This window comes from Colius striatus, chromosome Z (assembly GCF_028858725.1).
Source record: "Colius striatus isolate bColStr4 chromosome Z, bColStr4.1.hap1, whole genome shotgun sequence".
Classification (NCBI taxonomy): domain Eukaryota; kingdom Metazoa; phylum Chordata; class Aves; order Coliiformes; family Coliidae; genus Colius; species Colius striatus.
Window position 1 is genome coordinate 86,699,129 of NC_084790.1, and position 13,869 is coordinate 86,712,997.

Sequence of the window (13,869 nt, forward strand, 5' to 3'; positions counted from 1 at the left end):
CAGAGATGTCTATGAATCTTGTTAACTCCGTATTTTACCCTTCATCTTCCTCTGAAGAAAGAGGCTCAAATGTCCTTTGTAATTGCTGGCAGAGGTGAATTTGTTGAGCCCTAACCAACCGAAGAAGACTGCTTTTAGAGCAGTGCAGATGATGTAGGACCTTGAAAACAGCCAGGAAAGTGGGTTGTGAGGATTTGACATGATTGCAAATACAGTGGACCAGGCTGGGCTGCTCTAGCCGTGCAGATTAGAACTGTAGAGCAGATAGCTCTTTTGTGATAATGGAGCCATATATTGTTTCATGTCTGTATGACTTCTCATTGTAAGTGCCCCTTTCCCACTCAAAATGGTACTGCCTCTTTACTTAGGTTTTGCTTTACATTCCTTACTTCGTAAATTATTTTATGCCTGAGAAAAACCTTGTACTTTTCTCTTCCTGTGCATCATTATGAAGAACTCAAAGCATCCTGGCCTGCTCTTATGAGCCTGCTCTTATGATACTCTTGACCTACCAGATAGTGACTAGTACTTGTCTGGGTGCTGATGTCAGCTCAGCTTCTGAGGAGACTCAGATATGTATCTGTATTTAACTGAGTGGATGTGTATTGGATTTATGACAGCCAAGAAAGTGGGATCCCACAATACCCAAAGTGAGCTCCCCTTTGCCACAGCATGGGCTTATCCTTCATCCAAAACACTTCAGTCTTATAGGCAAAATGTCCTGCCACTGCCTGGACATTCATAAGCTTCTCATATTAATCTTCAACAAAGTCCAGCTTTCTTTTATAGCTAGATAACCATTTCTTCCCCCAAGGACTGTCCATCCCTGTCCCAGGCTGCGCAGGGCAGTGGTGCAGTCCCCATCCCTGGAGGGATCCCAGTGTAGCTTTGGGGCTGAGGGACATGGGTTAGTGGTGGCTGTGGCAGTGCTGGGGGAACAGTTTGACTCAACGAGCTTAGAAGTTCTTTCCAACCAATTCTATGATTCTATGCATGATTTTCTTAGATTTGTTTCGGTACTTGTAGACATTGATATCTGCAGCAGCAGTACCTGCTGCAAGAGGCAGACACTCTGAGACAGAGATGTGTGTCCATCTGTTCCAGCTGAGCAGCCTGAAAGGACACAACACCCAAAAGGACACAACACCCAAAACACCTGAGATGAGTGTGAAACACATTCTCCCTCTATAAAAAAAAGCTCTTAAATTCAAGTTGGCATTTTTGAGGCCAGTGCTGGAGGCAAGTGTCTTTCTCAGCAGAGTGTCATTTGTGGGATAAGTGGCACGTAGGCAGCAGGGAAAGTTGGTAATGAAAACCTGAGGTAGGAGTCTGACTTGTTGAGGTTTGGTTCACAGCTCAGATATGGGCATCTCACCTTTCACAAATCCCTCTGAGCCTGACTGTGAGCAGAGAAGGAGAAACAGGAACGGGCATGGAGCCTCAGAATTCAGGTCTCCATCCTGCATCAGATTGAGTCTCCAGTTGTGACTGTGGTGTATGAAGTGAGAATGCCACCTCACCAGAAGATCAAGAAGGCAGTTTACTGGTGGTTATAAGACACTCAGGGAAGATATTAATTGGCCCTAGAAGTGCATTTTGGTGCTAAAAGGGCAATGAATGAGTTCAGTGGGAAGTGAAGATGCTCAGGGGCTCCTTGTCATGCCCATTTTGGGTACCAAACCGGGGTCCACACGGCTGGATCCAAGATTTTTGCACATCTGGGTCCTACAGCCATTACCACCAGTAGCAATGGAACAGGGGCCCTGTGTTGTGCCTGGGCATTCTCATCTCTTTACATTTATAACATGCTTTAAGGTTTGTTGATGGGCATGAAGTGCCCATGACGTGGCAGTGCCAGAGGCCACGGCTGTAACCACATCTCACTTATTTTAACTGCCTTAAAAACATCAGAGTTACCACCCACAACTGGACTGAGGTAGGTAGTAACTAAGCCTTTTTGTTTAGCAGTGAGGAGAAAATACCAATGCTCTTACAGGAGGCCTTTAAATAGCGGTGCTTCAGATGAAAAAGGATGTAAAAAGAGCCCAGTCCAGGTTCCCTTACACTTCAAAATAATTCCTCTTCCATAATTTCTGTGGTGCTGCTCAAAGTCCTGAATGTCAGAGCGATGCCTTAATCCCAAACCCAACGGGACACATGCTTCCTTAAAGAGTCTCCTGCAGGAAACTGGTCTCTCTGTTAAAACAACTAAAGAAATAAATAGATAAAACAAAAGCTTTGCTATCCCCCCTCCAGCAAGAGACTCAAAATAACTACCTGCAGTTTAAAACTTGAGAACATGCACCTGTAGTCCTGCAAACTTTCCAACTGTGAGATAAAATTGATGTGGTTTTCCTTAAAGGGAAAGAAAACAAAGCCGCTGTGGAAACTTTTTTGAGTTGTTTATCCATTACACATTGTTTTAACCAAAGAGCTGTTTTTCTGCTTGCAAAAATAAGTATTGGATTTGACATTAACCTCGGGGACGGAAAGGAGTTGTCAGAGAAATTACTGTAAGTCTGGTGTAAGATGATCTTCCCTGGTAGGGGAGAAGGGAGGGTTTGCATGACAGCTGGCAGCATCACTGAGGCCCGACACAACACACAGGGCACGTGGCCGTTTCTGGGGCTCTCTGGAAAAATAGCCTCCTGTGTTTTGAACTCTCTGAGAAGGGTTTTTCAGCTCAGCCCTTTCAAAGAAACCTCTTTTGGAAGCGATTGCACTTATTTGCTGTAGCTTAATCAGCAGAGCCCTTCTGATGGAATGCTCTTTAATCTTCATGCTCAGCTAAGCATCCTGCGTGGGAACAAATGGTTTTGCTTGCTGATAAGGGTGATTGGAAAGTGCACCTAAAGGTAAAAGGCAAGTTTCTCAGAAAAGGATGAAACAAACCTTAACTTTGTTGGGAAATAAACAGCCAATACACATGCACTCAGAGAAGCTGCTGGTTGAAACTTGAAAATGAGATATTCCGTAATGTTCGATGACAAGAGCAGAGTGCTGATGAAAAAATGAGCAGAAAGAAAGAATTTTATGTAGAGGATCTGTTAGTGAGTACCTAACTCTTAGCACACGTTTGATTGTGCTTATTTTCTGTTTAAATACAGTGGAATGAAATAGTAGAACATAATGCATGAGTTTTGATGGATATCACTCTTAAAGGTATACACATGTACACACCCAAAGACCATAAAGGTCCATGCTGCCAACCAGGAGATCTGTTGCAGAGAGAAAGAAGCTGTTTAAGGTTTCACTTGATGCTGTAAACACACTTGGAATAAAACAATGATCTCTTTTATTCCAAATTAATAAGGTCACAGAAAAGGTTAAAAACACAGACCTCAACAATGTAAGGGATTGCTCTCTGCCTTTTTGGTTTATTTCCCATTTTATTGCTGAGATACTGCCCAGATGGTGATCTCTCAGGAATGAGGCCATCCTTGAGGGCTCTGAGGGCAGAGCTGCAGCATCTCTCACATCCACACGCTGTTGAAACTCTGAGTTTGATTAACTGTTATTTTTATTAGCTAGAGGTAACTTTCAAGTGTGAAACCTAGGATCCATCTCCCTCCTTAAGCCCTTTCCAAATCAGCTATGTCTTTGTCTGGATATTGCCCACATTTAATTGCAAACTGACTGAGGGTATAAATGTTTTCCATTCTGAGTATTTGCAGAGTGGGACAGATTGGATAGTTCAATCCACAGGCAGGTCTCAGTTTTGATATGATTTTGGTGTTGGGATTTGCTCTGGGTCTCACTGTTTGTTCCCTCTTGCCATCTGTCCCTGATGGTTGGCTCCTCAATGAGGGAGCATTGATTCACACAGGCACTTGATATTTATGTGGTAGTGCATAAGTCATGACAAAGAAAGCAGCATTGCTTATTTTTGCCAATTTGGTCTTATCTGTCTCTAAACCAGAAAACTCCTCAAATGTAATCTCGAAGCTGGTTTAATTACTTGTCCAGAGGTTTAAAATAATTCTACTTTTCCATGTGTTTAAATGGAACTGTTTATGTTCCATTTAAATCCATTTCCATCACCCCTTGTCCTGTCACTGGATACAACAGAAAAAAGGGATGCTCCAATATCTTGACACTCACCATTTATATAGTGGTAAATCTCCTCTTCTCCAGACTAAACAGCCCCAGGTCCTGCAGCCTTTCCTCAGAAGGAAGATGCTCCAGTGCCCTGAGCATCTTGCTGGCCCTGCACTGGCCTCTCTGCAGCAGTTCCCTGTCCCTCTGCAGCTGGGGAGCCCACAACTGGACACAGGACTCCAGATGAGGCCTCAGCAGATGTGGCAGAGCAGAGGGGGAGCAGAACCTCCCTGGCCCTGCTGCCCACACTCTGCTGGATGCCCCCAGGCTGCCATTGGCTTCTTGCCCACGAGGGCACGTTGCTGCTCATGGTCAGTTTATTATCAGCCAGCACTGCCAGGTCTGTCTCTGCAGAGCTGCTCTCCAGCAGGTCACCCCCAGCCTGGCCTGGGGCAGGGGGTTGTTCCTCCCCAGCTGCAGGACTCTGCCTTTGCCCTTGTTGAACCTCAGCAGGTTCCTCTGTGCCGAACTCTCAGCCTGCCCAGCTCTCACTGACTGGCAGCACAGCCTCTGGTGCATCAGCCAGTGCTCCCAGTTTGGTGCCAGCAGGGAACTTGCTGAGGGTCCCTCTGTCCCCTCACTCAGGTCGTTTTCATGGCTGTATATTTCTGTTCAGCATTTTAAGTGGGACACAGAAACCCAAGATATTGTTCAAGGTTTGATTGCAACCTTTGAAATACGAAGTTGGCTTACATAGTGGGTCCTCATTTGTACCTCTCCCTGACTGTTAGCAACTATTTTTCTCCAATAAATGAAATTAAGTGCTCTGATCTCCAAAGAAAAAAACAGAAAAGCAGAAAATGGCCCTGGAAATCAGCAGCGCTGCAGCTGAACATAAAAGTCTTTGATGAAGGACTCTCTTGTGAGATTGGGACCAGTTTTATTCGTAGTTGAATATTCACTAGAACTTGTTTTCAGTAACAAATTGATAAATTCACAGATAGTCACAAGCTAATAGATTTCCCAGATTAGCTTCCTCCATGTTGCAGAATGAAGATATGAATAGAGGGACCACTTAATGGAATACAAAAACTTGTATCTGATTAAAGCCCATCTTCAGAATTCAGCTAAAGTTCTAAAACATCACTCCCAGATAATCTGTTTGCATTAGTTTTGAGGTCTGCTTGTAATAACCAAGGGCTTTATGTGATTTTGTGGGAGAATGATAATGGGAGCTTAAAAAAAAAGAACTCGAGGTAGTAAAGTCCATCCATTTTAAAACTAATAGTATTCATTTCACAGCAAGGAGCATTAACATGACTTGTCTTACTTGAAGTAACTAATTAGGTGTTTGAAACATTATAAAAGCATTTGTTACACACCTAAGAGATATATGGGGACTGTAATTATCTTCTTTTACATGTTGATACCGTAATGTAACATGATCTTCAGTCACTGGAAATTACATGTCGAAGCCTCTGCTCTACAATAAAGTGGATGACTTCAGTCAAGGTCTTTTATTTTTAGACTGTAATTTATGGCCAAGAAAGGCTTGAAAAAGGAAAACCCCAAATGTAAAGGTGCCTGATTCCAGGATGTTTGGTGCTTTTTTTAGGTTATTCCTGCAGCCATAGCACATTGAGCCCTCACTGGTAAGCACGTGCAGAAGGCGGGCTTTGGATCTGGGTGATGCTCATCTTGCCTAACTTCAAGCCTGAGAGTGTGTCAGCAGGGCAGGTCGCTGGAGCTGAGGAGAGAAAGGCAGCCACATGTTTCACCTCATCCATCTGATGTGGTTTAGAGACCTATTTTACAAAGGCAACTGTAGGACTGTTGTATTCCTAAGGAATTTGTTCTCTTTGCTAGACGGAGGGTTTGCAGTGTCACAGATCACTGCAAGGTGTGACATTGTCAGGCAGCTTGTTTAACCAAAAAGGACGCTTTTTTCCTCACAGCTCAATAATTACATTGCCATGGGATATCACAGAAACCAGAAAAGCAAGAGTCAGGGGCTATTTGATAGATTGAAGGCAATGGACTCATTTGGGTATGAACTGATCACCTGGATGCCAGAATTCCAGAAACCTGTGAGCAGGAGCTCTGTGCCAGGGGAATAACCAGATATTTCTGTCCTTTGCCAGAAAAATAAGCACTGCACTTTTCCAGACTTTTATATATGTGTCACATCCCAGCCTCAGCTATTTGGAAACATCCAAACAAGTGCTTTAATTAGCAATCACTTTCAAATGCGATCTCAGAAGCTTCAGTGTTCCTTAATCACATCATCTCATTTACCTTCTCCTCCTTATTTTCTGAATGTTTTGGAATTGAAGGAGGGTGTTGTTGCTGTTTGGCTGTTAAAGAAAAGATGTATGCAATGAGATACAGTTGCCAACAGACTCATCATCCTGCAAGTGGGAATCACTGGGCATATTTTGTTTTCATAGAACCACAGAATCCCAGAATTGTGGGTGTTAGAAGAGCCCTGCAGAGCTCATCCAACCCAAGCCCCTGCTAAATCAGGTTCCCCTCGCTCAAGGGGCACAGGAACAATTCCAGGTGGGTTTGGAAACCTCCTGAGAAGGAGCTTCCACACCCTCCCTGGGCAGCCTGGGTCAGGGCTCCCTCACCTCAGCACCAAAGGAGTTTCTCCTCCTGTGCCAGGGGCACTGCCTGTGTTCCAGCCTGTACCTGTTGTCCCTTGTCCTAGCACTGGACACTGTCTCTATTGCAGTAGAAAGGGTTTCTGTCACACTTCGTAACACAAAAGCAGAGGCTTGGATAGCAGCTGCTCCCAGCAAAGACATTGGCAGGCACAGACTTTGCTCTAATTGGGCAAGCTGAGCTGGGCTTGACCAACCTGGCTGATTTTATTCTCTTGCCTCTTGTCTCTGGTTTCTGCTTGCAAGCTGTAGCAGTAGGAGCCCAGTTGCATCGAAGACAGCTCCAACGGATTTGTAACCGACCATCCAAGTGTGAAAGCAACGGATGCTGCAGGCAGATCAGACAGGCAGCAACATCTGAACTGAACAGTTAACATACAAACCTTTTAAGATATAGGAACCCCGAGCAGTAAGAGACAAAACTCTCTAGTTCAGGGGAACTGCTGGATAGATGCCAGTACAGGGCTACCAGGATGCTGTGGGGATTGGAACGTATCTCTGGTGAGGAATGCCTGCAGGACCCGGAGCTGTTCAGCCTGGAGAAGAGAAAGATGAGAGGGAACTTCATCAGTGCTGATAAAAACCTAAACAGTGTGTGTTGAGAGGATCAGGCTAGTCTTTTTTTCCTGTGGTGCCCAGTGACAGGACAAGGGGTAATGGTTGAAATAGAAAAAGGTCCACTTGAAGACAAGGAAAAGCTCCTTTGGTGCTGAGGTGAGGGAGCCCTGGCCCAGGCTGCTCAGGAAGGGTATGAAGGCTCCTTCTTGGGAGGTTCCCAAACCCACCTGGACATGTTCCTGTGCCCCCTGATCAAGGGGAACCTGCTTTAGCAAGGGGTTGGACTGGAGTAGCTCTACAGGGCCCTTCCAGCCCCCACCAGTCTGGGATTCTGTGATTATACTCTCACTGTCTCTGCTACAGCACAATCTGATCATGTATCCCCAGGGCCCTCCACCCAAGTTCTGTTCAGTCAGTCCTTGGGGTGCCAGTGTGGTGGTGGAGACTGGCACTTGGAGGACAGGGCTGTTCTTTGGTCTGAGAAATTACATTTGGAGGCAAAATTCCCCAAAGGAACTATAATCTCTGCTCTTTGAATTGCTGCCGTGCGTTTTGCAGCCCAGAGATCCTCAGCAGCACTACACAAAGTTTGACAATTAGATGTTTTTGGTCTTTAATGACTTTCTTCCTGCAGCATGAAATCTCTCTTTTTGTTATTGTTAGCTTTTCAGAGGGCTTCTAGTGGATGACTGAGGCACACCACCCATAGTAAATCAGTTACAAAAGCAATTTTACCTACTTCTGTTTGCAGATTGTCCATGAAATGACTGTGATTTCATCCAATTTAAACCCTGCTTTACTGTTTAGGGCTTGTGTTCTTCCAGGATAATCCCCCCTTAATGACTCTATGTCTCTATCTTTCTCACCAATGGTTTCTCTCACCGAGTAGCACAAAGCCCCAGCCAGGCAGAGCTTTGCCCAAGAGGCCTGTGCCTGGGAGCAGGTACCTCTTTAGCTCAGGATGCTTATGGTGCCACGAAACATCATATGGCTCTTGTCCCCATGGGAGGATGATGTCTTGTGCATGTCCTCAGACAAGGAGCTGCCTCCTCCCAATGTCCAGTCTGTACCTTTACTCTGTGGACCACCACTGGCCAGTTACCCAGGGGACTTGGCACTGGAAGAAGCTGATGGAGGAGGATCAATTGCATTTTTGGCCATGGCTCAGTGATAGGAAACTGCTGCAGAAACAGAAACCTGACTGGTGCAGGCAATAGTGAGGTGCATTGTTTCTTGTCCAAAAAAGAAGGGCACTGGGCCTGGAGAAGGGAAGTCTAATGGGAAGCAGATAAGGGCCCTGGGGGCGTTCAGCCTGGAGAAGGGGAGGCTGAGGGGACATAAGAGACATAAGAGACATAAGAGACATAAGAGACATAAGAGACATAAGAGCTCTCTGAAACTCCCTGACTAGAGTGTGGGATCAATCTCTTCTCCCGAGTGAAAAAGTGACAGGACAAGAGGCAATGGGCTGCAGTTGCCCCAGGGGAGGCTGAGGCTGGAGCTGAGGCAGAACTGTTTCCTTGAGAGGGGTGTCAGCCCCTGTGCCAGGCTGCCCAGGGAGCTGGGGCAGTGCCCAGCCCTGGAGGGATCCCAGAGCCGTGGGGCTGAGGTGCTGAGGGCTGTGGGTCAGTGCTGGGCTGGGCAGGGTGAGGGGAGGGTTGGAACTTGATGATCTTGGAGGTGTTTTCTAGACAAAACAATCCCATGAGCAATCCAAACCCAGTTGTCATTATCTGGGTGTTTACAGCCCAATGTGCATTTCAGAGAGATGTGTTCCTTCAGCAAATAGCCATTTCTTTCCATCAATTTTCCTTTTCCCTTCTGTTCAGAAAGGCAAAGAACCAGTATATGTTATACCTTATGGAGTGTTACAGTACAAGTACTTTTTGTAGCATTTGCAGCATTCCCAGTGGGATCTATTACTTGAATTAGGTTTTTTCAAGTTAAATAGTAACAAAAACCCACAAACCTATAGAAACACGAGCCTGAAACTGACGTTTGAAAAGCGATCACACCTCGCTCTTAAGACCCAAACGCATTTTAAAGTGGTTTCTTTTGGTTTCTTTTAGGGAACGTGCAGTCAACACATCTCAGCCTGGGACCCTTCAGCTTACCGTGGGCAACCTGAGGCCAGAGGAGACTTACACCTTCCGAGTGGCAGCATACAACGAGTGGGGACCAGGAGAGAGCTCTCAGCCCGTCAAGGTTGCCACGCAGCCAGAACGTGAGTGTGCTCAGGAGACAGGTCTGGGTGTGGGTGTCAGCGGTGCACTGCAGCTCAGTGCCTTGGGTTAAGGTTTTCAGACAGCTCCTCTTAGCAAATGTGGCGTGGTCCCAGTGTATGGCAAACAGAACCTTTCCTCAGCCTGTAGGGTTTCTCCCCATTTTGTTCCCAGCAGTGTGTGGTGTCGCTTGGTTTGGCTTTGATGATCACACATCCCATCTTCTGTGACAGCACAAGTGGCACCAAAACCTGTGCTACTGCACTTAAAGAGTTGCTTTTTTAACAGGAAACATGATAAACTTACTGAAAGACACAAAACCTTTTCACCAGAGTAAACATTTTGGCTTATTAGTGTTTAAAAGACACTATTTTCTATTAGCTGGTGTTTGGCACTAAACTTGGGGGAGTTTCCACTTTGGAAAAAGTGGAACCTTTCAGTAGACTCTTTTCTCTCTCTGTATCTTGCACACACCTGGTCTTGATAGAGAAGAGAAATTTCTGGTTGAGTTTGCCCTATTGCATTTTATCTCACTTGGAAAGCCCAAGAAAGCCTGTTACAGACAGAGGATTGAAACATTATATGAGCCCTTCCATAGAAAAACTCATTATTTTAGAAGGATTGACTAGGTCTCAGCACAGAGGTGAGTGTGGTGTCTCTCACTGAGGGACACTGGACTACTTTGGTGGATTGTCGGGGTGGTCGGTGGTAGTCTGAGCTGCTTTTATTCTCCACCAGTAATGTTGGCCAGAATACAATCCCCCTCTCTAATAAGGTGGGAAGTCTCATGCTGAACAGAATCACAGAAACTGTTTTACATTGTCACACGTTGCCACGTACAGAAATGTAACTGGAAGGCAATATTTGTCTGAAAACCCTTCCTTGTGTGAAGATAACAGCTGTGCTGGTAAACCCTGAAATGTGTTTTCTTGATTCGTTGCCGCAGGTGGCTTGTTGCTGGGGGCAGGTAGAGGAGGTGGGAATGTTCTCTCTAGGGAGGTTGGAGGAGAAGAAGAGCTTGGAAGCAAATCCTGTGATAAGCCGAGCCTCTGCAGGTGGCTTGAGGTGGCTTTTGTACTGTTCCATTCCTTGTACAGCTCAGCTGAGCCCCAAGAAAAGAGTTTCTTAGAGCCAGGAGCAGCGTGTTTAACTTCCCCAGGCCAGGCAAGGGGTGTTGTGAACAAGGGGAAAAGGGACCTTTCGACAGATATTATTCTGTAGTTTTGCATCTCCAGCTTTGTTTATTGTGAAACATGAATTTTACTCCCTGTCATCACTTGCCAAATCCCCCAGAGTAGGGGGGTGTTAGTGAAATATCACCTGAGATGTGTCACACAGTGTTTTTATGGGTGGCTTTGCATTTTAGACACGTCTTCAGTTCCTGCTCTGAGGTTCCTCTGCTGCTTGTTGCACTTAGTTGCAGTTATGAAGCTGCCATGTGCACAGATAAGCAAAGTTGTATACCAGCCCTTTTTTGGGGGGGGAAAAATAGAGGGAAATCTTCAAAGTCTGTTTATGAACCTGAACCTTTTGAAAGTAAGGGATTAAGCAACTAACCACCAGCATCTTCTGTTAGTAAGTTGCCTTCACTTAGACACACACAAACAGGCATACACACATTCCTCTGTGTGTTTGTGTTTTTTGTATGTTACATCTAGACATATTTACACAAGTAAACGAACATTTCAGTCAGGAGAATGCCTTCCCCCTGGCAAAGCCCCAGTGAAAACCACCGCTACCCCCTGCTGTCATCGTCTGAGGCTGCCACGGCACAAAGTCTCTGGCTCTGTTAAATGCTCAGTGCAGACATTTGGAATATCTTTCCTTATTTAATAACTTCAGATTTTCTCTGAAGTGTCAAGTTTGAGCACGAGGAAAATATTGCTTTCCATTTTTCTTTTCGCTTTTTACTGTTGACCAAATTATCTTATCATTTTGAAACAAGGCTCTGTAGTCCTGGGAGGCAGTCAGCCTCCGTGTGCCTGTCTTTTAGAACATGCTGTAACTATTGTACAATAAATTACATGGCTGAACATAAATTGAATTTCCACATTATTTGAAAATATCAGAAGTATTATGCAATCTGGCATTGTTAAAGAATAAAAAGCTGATGAAAAAGGACATCTGAAATTCATGTCTGTCAGTGCCTGTTTCCAAAAGTGCATTCATTTGCTCGGTAATCAGTTTAAAAGATCAACAGAACAAGTTCCAGCTTTTGGAAATAATCATCCAGAATATATGGGCTGGATTTATATGAAGGTTTTTGTCCCTAGATTAACATCCCCTGCCCCATTTCTTCTTCTTCATCTTTATTCTTTTTCAGTAAACGACAACCACTTTTTCTCCGCCTTTATGGTATATAATTTCACTACAGTATTATCAGTCTGGATTTAAATCCCTGCCTGCTAAAGCCATGTCTAATCTTTTCATACCACATGTGGAGACTTTGTGAGTTATTATTTTGGCTCCTCAAGATGCTCTTAAAGCAGCTTGGTAGTAGAGAATAAAGAAACGCATCTACTCTGGCAAAAGGAGGATTGAAATTGTCCATCCAAGCTTTGAAAGCACTTCCCTGCTGTGGGACGAGCTCACTTCTTTTCACAGCCATTATGAATTAAAATCAGTTTCCTGATAAATCTGTGTCTCCCTGATGTGTGTATTAGTTGGTGAAAGGGAACATGAATAGGAAGGCATGTCGGTGTGCCCCAAAGAATCTTGACGGCATCACTCCAGCCTCATAAAGTCGTCTCTTATCGTCTCCCTTCCAGTGAAATCAATTTAGTGTGCATTGACAATCCCAACTTCTACCCCAGCATCTCTAAGGGCTTTATAAGAAATAATTAATTCCTATATCCTTCTGAGGTAGGGAAGTATTATTGTACCTACTTAAGAGAAGCCCAGCTGTGCCCCCATATGTCTCCCTGCTCCCTGTGCTATGCTGCGAGGAGCAAACCTCTGACCCATGTGGTTGTCCCCATGGCGGGGACAGCCAGGAGGAGCTGTGCTCCCCACCTCCAGGGTCCTGAAACCAGAGATTCTGAAACAAATACAGACATTTGGGCTTGATTTATGTAACGAGGGAGCCTTTTGCAGCAGCCAAAGGGTGAACTGACTTCCATGGGAGACGTTGATTTTGATCACTTAGATACTTCTGTAATTGCTTCTAATTCCCGTTCAGGCTGGTGCATCTAACCTCAGAAATCAGTCCCTTTGTCATCACTGACTTTCTGCACCTGATTTTTTTTTACTAAGACAACCAGCAGCAAAAAAAAAACCTAGCAACAATATTGCATTAAAGCAATTGCACCAGAAGCTATTAAAGACTTTTGTTTTGGTGGTGGCTTCTTCATCTTTTTTTTGCTACCAGTTTTTCAGCAGAGACAATATTCTTTGACGTTATTGCATAGGAAATGTTAACCAGACATAGACAAAATTTCAGCTGCAATCTCTTTTAACATACATTTCTTACACAAATGTCAAAACCACATGGAAAATTAAAGGGCCATTAAAATTAATGCAGTGAAATTTCACATGAAAATGAAAGGGGAGGCAGGGATGTCTTTGAAGCCCACATAGATGACAATTTTATCAAGCAATAATCAGTTCCATCTATGTTGATCTGTGCAAATTAAGTGTGCAGAATAAACATGTGCTGGAGTAATTGAATTTCCTAAAGAACTCTGTCAGACCCCCCCTTCCAGATCCATTTTAGACACCAACACAGAGACAGTGTCCAATTGTCAGCTCTCGGAGCTGTAGAGGGTCCCCAAGCAGGACTGGACCCTGCTGCTGTCAGATGCTGATTATTTTGGGGTACACTAGTGTTGTCTTTGCTCCCCATTTGGCTGTTTTGGCCACCACTTTCAGTCACAAGGATGAAAATGCCATTGATATAAATGATCACAGAATGGTGGGGGTTGGAAGGGACCTTCAGTGATCATCCAGTCCAACACCCCTGCAGAAGCAGGTTCCACTTAGGTCATGAAGGAACATGTCCAGAGGGTCTTGAAGAGCTTCAAGGAAGGAGTCTCCACACCCTCCCTGGGCAGCCTGGGCCAGGGCTCCCTCACCCAGAGAGTAAAGAAGTTTCTCCATAAGTTTAGATGGCCCTTTCTGTGTTTTAGCTTCATTCCATTACTCCTTGTCCTGTCACTGGATACAATAACCTCCTGACACGTACCATTGAGATATTTGTCCATATTAATGAGCACCCCCCTCAGTCTCCTCTTCTCCAGACTAAACAGCCCCACGTCACTCAGCTTTTCCTCACAAGGAAGATGCTCCAGTGCCCTGAGCATCTTGCTGGCCCTGCACTGGCCTCTCTGCAGCAGTTCCCTGTCCCTCTGCAGCTGGGGAGCCCACAACTGGACACAGGACTCCAGATGAGG

At 45.0% G+C, this 13,869-nt stretch overlaps 1 protein-coding gene across 1 annotated transcript in view; it reads left to right on the forward strand.

Annotated features, from left to right (window-relative positions):
* Window positions 1-13,869, forward strand: part of DCC (DCC netrin 1 receptor) — a 550,939-nt gene that overhangs the window by 350,348 nt on the left and 186,722 nt on the right. Inside the window, exon 11 of the mRNA XM_062018865.1 lies at window positions 9,329-9,483. Coding sequence (XP_061874849.1) covers window positions 9,329-9,483 — 155 coding nt within the window. The remainder of the gene's footprint in view (window positions 1-9,328; window positions 9,484-13,869) is intronic.